We start from the raw sequence: 14442 nt of genomic DNA on the forward strand, positions 1-14442 counted from the left end.
CAGAAAAAATATTCATTTATTAAATTGGATTACGGTGCTCAAAAAAAAAAAATTTTGGACAGAGGTAAAAACAGGATAAGATGATAAAGGTAAAGGTAAAGATAAAGTTAAAGTTAGTTGTATATATATTGGTAATGATAATGATAAAGATAAAGAAGAGGATCAAAACGATGCTAAATAAAAGGATTGAGACAAAGATAGGGATATAGAAAGGGATGGAGAAAAATATAAAAAGACAAAGATGAAGATAGAAATAAAACAGAACATTAAGATATGTTACGTCATGTTATGCTGCTCACCTACATAAGTTCACCTTAACTCAACTTATCTCATTGCAGCTCACCTAAAGAAAAAAGTCACGAGGTGGAAATAGATAGAGAATGAAAAAGACAAAATTGAAGATAAGCTAAGTCTAGCCATGTTGCTTACCTCACTTTAACTCACCTTACCTGAACTCGCCTCAATTCACCTCGTCTCACCTTAACCTCCCACAACTCACCTCATCTGAACTCACTTCAATTCAACTCACATCAAACTTAATCGCAGTGATTTCAACCGCTGAGCGAACGCTAGTTTCCAATAACTAATAATTACACTTGTAATTTTTACTTTTTAATTGCTTTATTCTATTTTATTGCATTGATATCACATAATTACAAGTTAGTATATAATAATCTTTTGGCATATCTCAACTTAGTTTACTGCTCCTACGTACATATATTCCGTATTTCTTCAGTCTTTCTTTATGATATTCTCGATAGTGAATGCGGAAGTACGTGCTTTTGGTTGTAACGGTAAAGGCGGCGGAGTTAGCTGTGTTGTTTGCTGCAAATTTCGAGCTGGAGTGATTGGTGTAAAGGCGCTTGGCGAAAATGAATTTGCTTGCCTAGTGCTGTCAACGGAACTGTTGCTATTAGAGTAAGCACCGCCTGAGATATCAAAACTGTCCAAATCCCGAAATGAATTCCTACTAGTTTCTTGACTTGTACCAAGCATAAAATTGGATACATTTCGCAAAGGTAATTCACTTTGGCTGCTAAGCGGTGGCGTTGGTAATGCTGAACTGGTGTTTGCTGATGGTGATTCATTCCGAAAAAGTATATTAAAAGGCGCAATCGAAGCCAGATACTGTCTGTGTAGCTCTGTGATGTGATCGGAGTAGTTTAGAGACATCGTACCTGGGTTTTTGCCGCAAAATATGTTGAGATTGCCTCGAGATATGGCAGAAGATTCATCAATCGTGCCTTCGCATGCTTGAGATTGTTCAAGCTGTTACAGCAAAAAAATCGTTTAGTAGAATATTATTTTTACTATCCCCTATCCCCAAATTTATTTTACTCACGTGATAGTTGTCTTCCGAGCTAGTAGAACTTCTCATACAATGCCTTTGGCGCCGCGTACGTCGGCGTCGGTAGTTGCCTTGCTCGAACATATCATTAGCTGAAGCGTCTAGCATCCAGTAGCTCCCCTTTCCAGAGCTGTCATTATCGTCAATTGTGTTCTTATCACGTGGCACCTTTACGAAGCAATCATTTAGAGACAGGTTGTGGCGTATCGAATTCTGCCATCCTTGTTTGTTTTCTCTGTAGTAAGGAAATCTGAAAAATAACGTAAGTTTAAAAAGATAATTATGTGTACCATAAAAAATGCAAAAAAATCGCGAGAGTGTAAAAGTCTAATAATAAACCAACAAAAATAAAATCTACGTTCAGCGCATCAAACTAGAGATGCGCATGTGGCGTAATTTTATAGTGACAGTGCATGATTTACAGAGTGCAAAGGGATATAGTCGTTCTTCGGGGTATGCAATTGCAGTGACTATACCCAATCCTCTTTCGCGAACTCTGGGCAACGTGAGCAACTCATGTGCGAGGTACGGTAACCAATCCGAGTGAAGCCTTGCGAAGAAAGAGAGGGCGCTTGGTGGGGCCAATCCGGCATATTCATTTTAAAGGCTCACTGAAGAATGCAGCGTCTGTAGGTGCGACTGCAAGCGGCACGCTATATAAAAGTTTATTCGGTTAACAAACCAGCCTCCTCCCTGCAATGGGTTGTGCGATGGGCTTGGTACCCGCCACGTAAAAACCCCTTCCAGCGAAGAAAAGAGACAAAGCCTCGGATAAGACTCCCTTTTGATGACAACCACGGAAAAAGTTTAAAGGACTACGATTTGAAAGCATGCACCTGGAATGTCCTCTGCCCGGCTGGTTGATGTTCTTGTAAGGACAAAAGCTGACATCACCGCCATCCAAGAAATACGTTGGACGGTGCAAGTCAAAAGATGTCTGGACATTGCGAACTACAGCTGCCATGCAAAGGAGCGCATATGCGGTGTTGGTTTTGTGGTGGAAGAGAGACTCCGTCGGCTTAACTGCGCCCATTCCCCGAAAAAAAAACAAGAATGAGGCATCCAAGAATCTCTTCCATGGGCTCTTAGAGCATAAATACGAGCGATGCCCCTGTCCTGATATAAAAATAGTGCTTGGAGTTTTCACTGCCAATGTGGGCAAGGAAGGGATCTTTGGCGCTACTCTCAAAAAATTCAGTCTCGTCGACGAAACCTCCAATAATGAACTGATGCTGATCGACGTCGCCGTGATCCATCAAGCTACGGGGTTGTCTTTAGTTAGAAAAGCGAGAAAACAAATCGATCATGTTGTGATAGACGGACGGCACGCTTTCTCAGACCACTTTCTTGTTTAAGACAAGATACGCACCCGTCTCTGTGTCGAAAAAAATGCGCGCCCAACAATGCAAGAAAAGCTCAACGTCCAAAAATTGCAATCACAACAGAAAGCTAATGTATCCGCCATTCGACGCTCACACCGCCGCCGATGAAGTAGTTGTAAAGAAGATCTTGTACGATGAGGAGTGTCAAGAAGCCGCAGAAAAAAATGATGCCGCCCACAGGGCCACACTGCGGTGGGCCGCAACGCGAGCTATTTAAGACCGTTACAGAGATCTGAAGAGGGAAGCGAGAGCTTGAAATGTGTGCCCAAAGGAAAACACAGGCGACTTACGGAAGATTTCAAGACCAGGGAAAGTAGTGGAAAAGACGAAACCGAGTCGCCATTCGATGAGGATGGAGTAGATGTTCCACCACCTGACTGTGACGAGGTATGAACAGCGATTACGCGGCTGAAATACAACACAGTCGCTGGAGCTGACGGCTTGCCCGCTGAGCTATTGAAGTACGGCGGCGACGAGCTGATGGGGTGCATGCATTAACTCTTATGCAGAATATGGTCAGATGATGGCATGGCGGATGACTGGAATTTAAATCTGCCCAATCCACAAGACGGCGACCCAGCCATACGCACCCACTATCGCGAGATGAGACATCTAAGCATAGGTTACAAGGTCTTATCGAGCATATTGTGTGAAAGACAGAAGCACACCATGAACGAACTGTTTGCACCTTATCAGTGTGACTTTATGTATAAAATAACCTTGGGCAATACCAGTTGCTCCTTCAGAAATGGGAAGGTCCTCGCCGAGCCGTTTGATACCAAACGAGGTTTTAGACAAGGTTTCGTGTGATTTCTTTGGAAAAGATAATAAGAGCGGCAGAACGGAACCGCTCAGGCAGAATACTTCACAAGAGCGTACAATTATTTGGCGTATGCCATTATCGATAAAAGCGAGGGCTACGTCTGTTTTGGACGAGTAGACGACTTCGTTTTATTTAGGAACCAGCATTCACACACGATCCTCATGCTAGGCAGAAGAGATTTATGTATATATTTCCGTAATAGGCCTAAAAATAGTTCTTATCGCTATTGGGAGACACATATACGCCATAGAGGTGAGGATATTCTAAAACATTAACCTATATACATGAGTGATCTAGCAATTCATTAGATTCTAACTTAACTTAAATTTTTGGTGCTGCTGTTTAACTTTTTTCAAAGAATGGTATACGAGAAGCCAAAACTCTAAAGATTTAGATTTGTGAGGTATTTCTTTGGAAAACAAGACATTTTTAGCAAAACATTGCAAGTTGATAAAAGCGTTGTAAAAAGCGCTTCAATTCTCATTTAAAAAAATATAATTTCATGATCAAATGATCGGATCCACACCAGTATAGGACCACCTCTGAGACACTACCTTTCCGATACAAAAAGAATTATCGAAATCGGTTGACGTGGTCAAAAGTTATACGGTAATATACATACAAAAATATCCCGACGAACTGATGACCTCCTCCTTTTTTGGAAGTCGGTTAAAAACTCATTCACGTCCCAATATTTTTTTTTAAATATCAACACATACATATGTGGTATGATGTACTTATATTAATTCAACTTGGATTGACGCTGGTTCATCTTATCTTTATTTTACATAATTTGAATGAGTTTACTTGCAAATTGGTGAGAAAATACCTTTCCAATGATACCTCACAAGTCTAAATCGGTAAACTTTTGGCAGAGTTATCAAAGTTTTCCTTAAACCAATCTTTGAAAAAAAAAACTTCAAAAAACAGCATCAAAAATCTCACTATTTTGATTCCGTTGAAAATTTTTTTAAACATTTTTATGCAAATTTTTTAAGCTTAAACTGTCTTGTCATCTGAGGTGATTTGAAAAAAAAAAACAAATAAACTATTTTTACCTATAAAAAACTCTGTTTTTGGAGGTACTTTCAAATCGATCCGGCTTATCTAAATTTTAATTTTTTTTCGATATATTTTGGTGCAAGTCTTCAAATATAATATATTTTATAATCCCATACCCAGTACCAATTTTTTGTATGGAGAATGGTGCAGTCTAATACATACATATACAGTGGTAGAAAAAATTATAGCCGCACCACGTTTTGAGAAGTTTTAACATACGTTCATATAATTTTTTTATTATTTAATTTTGGTTATTTTTTTATAAAAATATAGTTTATTTTTTAACAAACTCCGTGCAAATTCAAGTTTTAAGCTTTGTGCAATATTTAAAGAAATTCAACAAACTTTCGTATTTTCGAGATTTTGAAATTAGATTTTCTAGATTTCTGAGTATGCAGTTTTGTAGCCCATTGAATTCTAGTAGAATAAAGTAAAAGTTTCAAATGGCTGAGAATTACCGTTGATTTTTTAGAATTATTTTCTCGAAGATGTTGTGGTTTTCTTCCTTATAAAAATAAATTGTTGGTATTTGTTATATGGAGGCAAATGGGACTAAAAAAATATAAAAAATCAACCGTAATTTTTAGCCATTTGAAAATTGAACTTGAGAATTGTACTAGAATTAAATGGGCTACAAAACTGCATACTCGGTATCTTTGTTTTGCAACAAATAATTTTGTTTTAACGGATATTAAAAATTCCGGATAGAACTCCCAGCCCTACTTCAGTGTTATTTTTCGTTGGAAAGGAATGGCCGAGAACGAAAAATGACACTGAAGACGGCACAACGAATTAATTAAATCATTTAGAAATTTTGTACTTATGTATATTACATTAGGGGGCATCACTCTCCTCGTAAAAAATTAGAATATTTATAATTTTTTAAGACCTCAGCCAAAATATTTCGGCAAAATATTAAGAATTACGAGAGTTGCACCGATTTGAAAAAACTTTCAAAAATCGAGTTCTTTTATAAATAAGTAATATAAGTTAAAAAAAAAAGCTCCAAATTTAGCTAAAATCTTGTGGAATTATTCTAAATTCTGTATAAAGTTTGAAAGTGTGATTTATATAGTTTTTGTTGAAGCATGAACAATATTAAAAAAAAAAAATAGCAAACAAATTTTAGCTTGAAAAACCGTGTACATATTTAAATGCACCACTGTATTTTTTTCCAAAATCACTTCAGATCAAAGAAGAGTTTAAGCTTAACAGGTCTGCATAAAATGTTTAAAATTTTATCAACGGAATCAAAATAATCAGATTTTTGGAGTTATTTTCAAATCGGTCTAACTAACGTAAATCTCTATATTTTTTGAAATTATTTTGGCGTAAGTCGTAAATTGCGGTGGAAAAACCGTAACTTTTGTTGGGAGGCACCCATATATCGTCGTTTAAAGTACAAAACCGCGTATCAAGAAAATGCAAAACTCTTATGTGGGGTTGCCCAAATTTTATAGGAGGGAGGAAAAATTGTCTTATTTCAAAACGATTCTCTCTTTTATCGCTAATTATCTTTTCTTCCTGTGTCTAAGTTTCGATATTTTAGTATGAACGGATAAGGGCTTGATACCAGGGGTTTCCGGTGAGCAAATATTTTTTTGGCACAAAACAACAAGCGGGTTTGTACTTTAAACGACGATATGTATCCCGTATATCGCAGGATCCCACTGACCTGTTAGCATTAAAGTCAAGACACTTCTTACGTTTCTTACTCTGAAAACCTTTCTTTAATCAATAAATGGCAAAGGTTGTAGGTTATTCACCAGCAATTTAGAACTCGCTGGAAAATGAACATCTTTAGGAACTTGGCAGCGCCAAGAACCACACATTAAAGAAGAAGCACCCGTTGTCGTCAAAGACGACCTTCTACCCCCCAACGAATGGAGATTCGGACGTGTAGTAAAACTTCCCGATCGAAATTTTGCGCGTGGCGGACATCAACTCTCGCCTGGAATATTGAAAGGCTATGTTCACTGCTCCATTCATAGTATATGTCTCTCTCGCCTTCTTGTCGCTGTAATCCCCAATACTCCAAACACATGACCCTCGTTCACTGTACGATGGCATATGATTAATTAAATCAGCGTTGCCGTTTTCAAAATTATCCACAAATCCCCACAGAAATTTTCTAATTCACCGCAAATTCCTCGCAAACGAAATAAATATTTTTAAGTGTAGTTTCCTTCACAAAGCGATGTATTATCCTTTAAAATAAATACTCCTTTTTAGTTATTACAATTCTCTGCATCTTTTGTTTATTAGATAAGTGTTAATTAAAATATTAAATACACATTATGCGTGTTTTTTTACACGTATCTGAGCTTAAAAATTGCGTTTATGAATAGTTATCAATAAAATCAAAGTTTCTTGTTTTGAAATGGAAATTGTCGATGATTGTTTTTTCTACACATTAATCGTAGATGTACATATATGCGTGTAAAAAAAACACAGCTATTATAAAATAAAAAAGTGCTTATTAGGGAATAAAAAACATCATTATATGAAGTCAGTTCTTTGACCGTGATTGTACAAATGTATTTGGTCATTAAAATTTTATCTGCAGTTTAATTTTCATTGCCCTTATTAATATAAAAAAATTTAAAAATATATTATTGTATTCATGAAAATATTCGGAGCTTAGAAGATTTGTAAGTTTACATTTTTTTTGATCGCTAAAATAGGAATGGAGGAGCGACTGGCGTGCTTTGTTGAACTCGGCCAAAATCGCTTATGCAAATACAATAAGCTATGTGTATTTTCTTGTTGATTTTGTTCTCTAAAATGTCAAAAAAGGTTAACAAATTATGATGTTGATTGTTTATTGACAAGTCATGAGCCACTTCGAATGAAAAAAGGCACAAGGCGAATTCATACAATCACATCCTTTTAACATTAAGAACCACCGCGGCGGATCAGGGACCGTAACAGTTATAACTTTCATTAAAAAAAATCGCTCGTTAAAAATTGTTTTACTGCTATGGTAATTATTACACAGTGCTAGAAAAACATTTAATACCGAAGACACTACAAGAAATAAGGAAATTCTATGAAAATCAACTTGAAAATGCTTATGAAACTAGAGTTTTTCACAGATCGTAATTAAAGAGCAAATTCCTCAAATTTCCCCACAACATATCGTTCCTCATGCGTTACCCAGAAAAAATATAGTTTCCCCCAATTTGGGAAATCACCCACAAAATGGCAACGCTGAAGATGCACAGAAACACGATGGAGCTACATCAATGCCGTCTGTGCTGCGTTTTTAGCCATGACGCCCGATGAGCGGTACGAGTCTGTGCGAGTGCACAAGTGTTGTGTCAACTGTTTGGCAACATCGCACACCACAGGTGTCTGCAACTCAGCAGACAGCTGCCACTGTTGTGGTAAGGCGCACCATACGCTGTTACATCGTTCCACGCCGCTGCCTCCTGAACGTAAGCGCCACGAGGACGTATATATTCCAGGCCGCCGTGGACAACCAACACTTCCTAGCCGCGCGGCAAAAGAGACCCTGGAAGCAGCCGCGCGGCGATAGCCACCCCATTTAACCCCGCGACCTTTTCAACCGGGCTTTGCTGACATTAGAGAAGTTGCCAGAGCTGCTTCAATTCGCACCGATGCAGGCGGGCCGGCATGTCGAGGACATGGACACCAACCTAATCGAATTTGACTAGAGTGTCATTATTTTCTTATATGCGTTTGGCTGGCAATATTATCGTTTTGTTATTGTGAAATATCCCTTAAAAAATACATTATAATGGTTGTTGCTATTGTAAGCGGGGCCATGACCTGTGACCTGCGTCAAATGTGGCAACTAAAAAATACATTTTACTTCTTTTTTAACCACCAGCTAACTACCGGCTTCATCGCATTCGTTTTTCGATTACTTGCTTTTATCAAGCCACTCGGACAGAATTGAATACACTCTCCAAAATGCCGTTGTCTTGCATTAATCTACTCAATAAATACGCTTTTTAAATTTGTATCTGAATTACATATACCAAAAATCCAATCGTTTTTTTTTTTATTTATTTTGGATTCCAGTCCTTATCGCACTCTGTGTCCTTCTTGTTACTCCCATACAAACCAACAGCACTAAGTAAAATATTTACAAAAGTTGTATAACACTTCCGGGAAAAATACTCCTCATCAAAAATAGGGGTGGTTGGAGAAACAAAAAAAAAAACAGAAACAAAAATTCGTAGTCGCTGAAATTACATAAGAATTAAGAAAACGCAAAACTCTTAAAAACCTTCCCCCATTTATTTAAGTTTATATTACATATACTTGTATGATTCTTATTTTTTGTTTAATGGCGAGATCTGCTGAAGTTTTGTTATTCGCACACTATGTCTAATTTTTGATAAGAAATATTTTCCTTAAAGACGTCACAGCTATTTCTCTTCGAAATTTTTTACTTGCGGTGCAGATTCATATGGCTCTTTAAGTTTTAGAGTGTAAATAAAAAAAATCTGACTTGCTGGACTATGCCTCTGTTCGACGAAAATTGTCAGTATCTTGCCCGCTTTCAAAATCATATCACCACTATTCTGTTGCAGAAAAAAATCTTGAATTTGTTGGACTTGTACTAGTTAAGATGGCCGATATTTTGGCGCCAAAGAAGAAAACTAAGTAGTGGAATATGACTTCCAAATTCAGCGGCGTAAAAAGCTTAAGTGTCTGAGCCGAAACAACTGGTATGACGAGAACTGGAAATACTCCCGAAAACTCTATAAGAAAGATAGGCGACTTACGTAAATTCCGACACCAGTACAAATTCCTATAAGAACAAACACGGCGACCTGATGTCCAGAGCGTTCTAAAATCATGGCAGTTCCCCTTCTTGCTAAAGAGAAGATGACTCCGAGCCCCAAGTCAAGGAGGGAGGAGCCACTACTTTAGGCACATGCTTTAATCGCTTATGCGATTACAGCGCTATACAAGAAACAGGAGACATATTTTCCTTCGGTTAACGGTTTATGCCGCCTCTGAAAACCAGACAATTTTTATGTGAAGCTTGAAAATGGCAAGATAAGAGTTACCTGCCGATGGTGACCAAACAAAACTGCTTATATCATTCAGATGTCCCGATGGCATAAGGCCTAACGAGTAAGCACCGTTTTAGGTTGGGTTAGGTTGAAGTGGCAGTCAGTACAACTACGCCCCTAAATATGGGCCTGTTGTGATACCACGTGGATCTGAGATACCCTCCTATTCAAACCATCATGCGTTAACCGCCTCCCCTATAGCCGCAACCTCAGCTTAATAGACGCTACTGTGGTTGGGCAGGCGAAACGATTTTTTTTGACCCAAGTGTACTGAGAAGTCTTTACCTCCTACTTTGTTGTCCACTTTTGGAACGCTCGTGTAGAAGTGGAGTGATACGTTTTTTCCAGGAGCGCTTTACACCATTTGAAGTGCTTGTATAGTTGATTTCTAGTTGAGGCTAGACCATCAGATTACCACAACGTAGGACAAAATAGGCCTAACAGGCGTGGTCAGCTTCGTCCAATCGATCTCTTACAAACCATAAAGCGGCGATTAAAGTAAATAAAATTTTAAACTATCGCACATTCAAACCTCTGTGTGACGTGTACATAAGGTCGAAATATTTTTTGGCAATAAAATTCGCATAAATTATATTTACTACTTTGTATATGTGATATATGAGCCGTTTATTTTGAGAGTGGCATAAGTTATTTCGCGCCGTTTGACTTCAGTGATCATTTACCTGTATCTAAACGCGTCTGTTCGGTAAGGTAAAATGTTTTGCCAATTAGTTTAAGACGGTAGAACAATTAAGATATCCATTACACTGTCGATTACATTTTCAGTTTTTTTCTGGGGAATTGATGTAACCGAGTTTCTCCGAAAGAGTGGATTGTATATAGAAAAATAATTTCTAAATTTTCGCAGGTTGGCGATTTTAAGCGTTTTTTTCATTTTAAATTTGGTGATCGCGGAGCAGCATTTAAAAAAATTAAAAGTAATTTTTAATGCAAATATATATTTCATCAAAAGGCCTTTCTAGGGGTTTTAGGTCCGAGGAATCTGAATTTGCAATTTATGTTTGCCAAAAACGGCCGCTGGGTGCGCTATGATGCATAAAAAATGAAGGGAACATGAAGGAAAAGTGCAAACAATGTTTCTCAACAATGTTTCTTCATGTTTGCTTGCACCAAGGCGCAAAAAAGCGGACCCAGCGCCCGTTTTTGATAAAAATGAATTGCAGATTCAGATTCCTCGTACCCAAAAAACCTTACAAAGGTCTTTTGATGTGATAAATACTAAATAATGTTCTGCGATCACCAACTTCAAATTGACAAAAAAAAAACGCTTAAAATCGCCAAACTAGGAAACTAAGAAAATACTTTCCTATATACAATCCAGACTTTCCGAAAAACTTGGTTTCATCAATTCCCCAGCCGGCAGCTGAACAGTGTTGGAGGTGGAAATTACTTATGCCGCTTTCAAAATAAGCGGCTCACATGTGTATGTACATTAGACTGTATCACCAAAAAAAAGTTGCGGTTTCTCCGCCGGGATTACAAAATTTGAAGACGTCCAGCAAAATATATAGGAAAAATATTAAGAGTTACGTGAGCTGGACCGATTTGAAAATACCTTAAAAATGGAGGTTTTTATGAGTAAAAATAGTTTCCTAAAGAACTTTTTGGGAAAAATCCCCTCAGATGACAAAATAGATTTAGTTTAAAAAATCTGCATAAAACTATTAAAAAATCTTTTCAACGGAATCGTAAAAATGAGATTTTTGATGCTGTTTTTTTTTAACTTTTTTCAAAGATTGATTTACGAAAAACTTGAATAACTGGGCCAAAGCTACTCTGATTTAGACTTATGTGGTCTCAGTGGAAAAGCATTTTCCCACTCTTTTTATTTCTGTCCTCAAAAAAGCTCATTCCGTCCCATTTTTTTTTTCCAAATACCAACGCATCTTAATTCAACTTGGAATGACGCTAGTTCATCCTACCTTTCTCTTTCATCCTTTGAATGAGTTTATCAGCAAATAAATAAAAAGGGTGAGAAAATACCTTTCCAATTATACCTCACATGTCTAAATTGGAATAGTTTAGGTTCAGTTATTCAAGTTTTTCTTATACCAACCATTGAAAAAAGTTAAAAAAAGCATCACAAATCTCATTATTACGTTGAAAATTTGTTTACATTTTTTAAAATTATTTTTATATATTAATTTTTTAAGCTTAAACCGTTTAGTCATATGAGGGGATCTTTTTCAAAAAAACCTTTAAGAAACTATTTTTATTCATAAAAAACTCCATTTTTGGAGGTATTTACAAATCGATCCAGCTCACGCAAATCTTTAATATTTTAAAATAATATATTAGTCTGAAAATATAATAGATTTTATAATTCCAATGGAAACACAGTACCGATTTTTTTTTTTGGATGGGGAGTGATGCAGTCTAATGTACATACATATATGCACTTTTATGATTTTAACATAGTTCCTACCAATAATTCGCAAATAATTGCCTAGAAATAAATGAAATTTTCGATACAAGCACGGTTTAGCGAAGTTAATTTACACAGAACTAACGAACGTTTAATTATATTTCAAGTACATATGTATGTAATTACTTTTCCATGATGAATTTGTAGATGCCGCTCAGTGTTAGACGCTGATTGGGTGCGCTGCTTATAGCCATTGCGATTAGAGCAATATAGGAAAACGGTGGCTTTTCCGGACGATGTGAAGTTTGTATGAAGGACAATGGCATTGTCCAAAAATTGTTGCTGATCCGCAGGAAGGGATTCATTTGTTGGTAGTAATAAGCAGCGGCCGCAACATTATTATCTGACAACAATGCAGCTACCGACGGATTATTTGCACACAAATAATCGGGACGACCTAAATGCAAGTCATTCATTGCCGTGGCTGCCGGGTGATACGGTGAGGGTAGCATCACTTTCACTATCACTTTTATTTTTTACAGTTAAACTTTGGGGAATTTGTATCACTCGATTTGTTACGGGTGTGCAAACGTTTAATTATTTCTTAACGGTCCCTATTTCCACATATACAAATGCATACCACACGAAAACTCACGAATATTCCGACACGTTGTACTACAGCGAACAATCGAAACGATAATGCGATGGGTGGTTTTAAGAAAACTGTAAAATGTTAATATTAAGAGGCGCAGGAAAATTAGACCATGAATGGGTGATGATCTCCATCCGACTGTTTGAGCGCAATATCTCTGCCGTCATCATTATGGAGGAGTTGGAAAAATATGCGCATATACTAAAAGAAAAGCACTCCCCTCATTTATCTTAACGCTTAAGAAGATGCGTGTATGTATGTATGAAAACACATGTATGTACGTATCTCTTGGAAAAACAATGGCTGGCTAGTGATCCTCATAGCGGCATCGGCGATTCTTAAGCAAACTCATACTAAATTAGAGAGTGTGGGAGCGCATATAAACGTTTGTATACACATACATACATACACACATAGATAAATGTATTATACACACAAAAGCACTAAATATGAAAAAGAAAATGCGTACAGAAGTGATCTTGTGTTTGCACTACTGCGCTTAAGTACATAAGTATATGTATATAAGTTTTCCTTTTTGCTGTTTGCTATTACAGTTGTTGCTATTTTTTGAGGCAGTTTATAAACTCTTTATGCATATGCATTTTGTGTTTTGTTGTTGCTACTAACACAAATGACCGATTTGTTTGCTAAATAAATAAGCGACCTACAAACGACTATTGGAGGTTCTCGTCATCTAGCTGTAAGGAGGGAGCTGTATTAATGCAGCACGCGTCTATTCTAACCACATCAGATCAACAACACGCCCATTAACACCAAAAGCTTAAGCCTTGTAGGGAAACGCACTAGTTTGGTTCTAGAGAATTTAGAACTACATTTGACCAAGTGTGACGAATTTCACATTGCGATGTCCTAAGTGTCTGTGGCCCCCCTCTGCATCCATTTTTCGATAGTTCCGAACCAGTTCGCAAATCCTCACCTCCGATCTATATTTCTAATGCAAAGTTTTTTTAATCATATTTTCATCATCTACATTATAAGACATGTAGCTAATTCGATCTTTAGAAAATGATACATTTTTACTTGTGTTTTTTTAGAAAAATGTGGACTTATTAACCTTTCACTCTGAGTTAGCGATATGCACTTGTGGTCAGTTGATGTCAAGTGACATTTTGATTACTTTTGCTTATTTTTCTTTTGTTTATTTGAAGTTTATATTTTTTTATAAAAGATTAGCACTTTACCTAACCACATAAATCCATATTTGAAACTCCATACAAAAATTATGAAAATTCAACAAACTTTAACAATTGCACCCAAAAATTTAAAACTTTTTAGCTCATTAAATTTTAGTAGGCTAAAGTGCAAATTTCAAGACGCTTGAAAATCCCGTTCGTTTTTAATATATTTTTTGCTGATGGTGATGGGCATTTTCTCACATACAAACGAAATTGTCAGCATACTTTATATGGAAGAAAATGCACAACACCGTCAGCAAAATAAAAAATTAAATATTAAAAATGAACGCAATTTTCTGGCGTCTTGAAATTTGCACTTCAACCTACAAAAATTTAATGGGCTACAAAACTGCATACCCAAAATTTCTGAATAAAAATTTTAAAATTTTTGTCGCAAATGTTATAAGTTTGTTGAATTCCCATAATTTTTGTAGGTAAAGTGGTAAACTTTAATAAAAAAAGTTTAAACGTTAAATAAACGAAAGAAAAATAGCCAATACTAGTCAAAATGTCACCTGACCTAATCAGCTGACCATATGTAT

At 36.7% G+C, this 14442-nt stretch overlaps 1 protein-coding gene across 1 annotated transcript; it reads right to left on the reverse strand.

Annotated features, from left to right (window-relative positions):
* Window positions 1-562: 562 nt before the first annotated feature.
* On the reverse strand, window positions 563-12564 carry LOC118746441 (fork head domain-containing protein FD2-like). Its single transcript, XM_036480293.1, has 3 exons — window positions 12239-12564; window positions 1343-1598; window positions 563-1269 (listed from the first exon to the last, which is right to left on the reverse strand). The coding sequence occupies exons 1-3, from the start codon at window positions 12562-12564 to the stop codon at window positions 733-735; spliced, it is 1119 nt and encodes a 372-aa protein (XP_036336186.1). The 3' UTR covers window positions 563-732.
* Window positions 12565-14442: the final 1878 nt, after the last annotated feature.

This window comes from Rhagoletis pomonella, unplaced genomic scaffold (genome assembly GCF_013731165.1).
Source record: "Rhagoletis pomonella isolate Grant_MI unplaced genomic scaffold, Rhpom_1.0 Rhpom_scaffold_00010, whole genome shotgun sequence".
Taxonomy (NCBI): domain Eukaryota; kingdom Metazoa; phylum Arthropoda; class Insecta; order Diptera; family Tephritidae; genus Rhagoletis; species Rhagoletis pomonella.

Bases quoted from the DNA above. Each gene is read 5' to 3' on its own strand.
- LOC118746441 (XM_036480293.1), bottom strand. From the start codon at position 12,564: ATGCTACCCTCACCGTATCACCCGGCAGCCACGGCAATGAATGACTTG. The intron at 1,599-12,238 runs GTAATTACATAC...GTTATTTTTCAG, and splicing joins TACAAATTCATCATGGAAAA to ATTTCCTTACTACAGAGAAA. The intron at 1,270-1,342 runs GTGAGTAAAATA...TTGCTGTAACAG, and splicing joins GCTCGGAAGACAACTATCAC to CTTGAACAATCTCAAGCATG.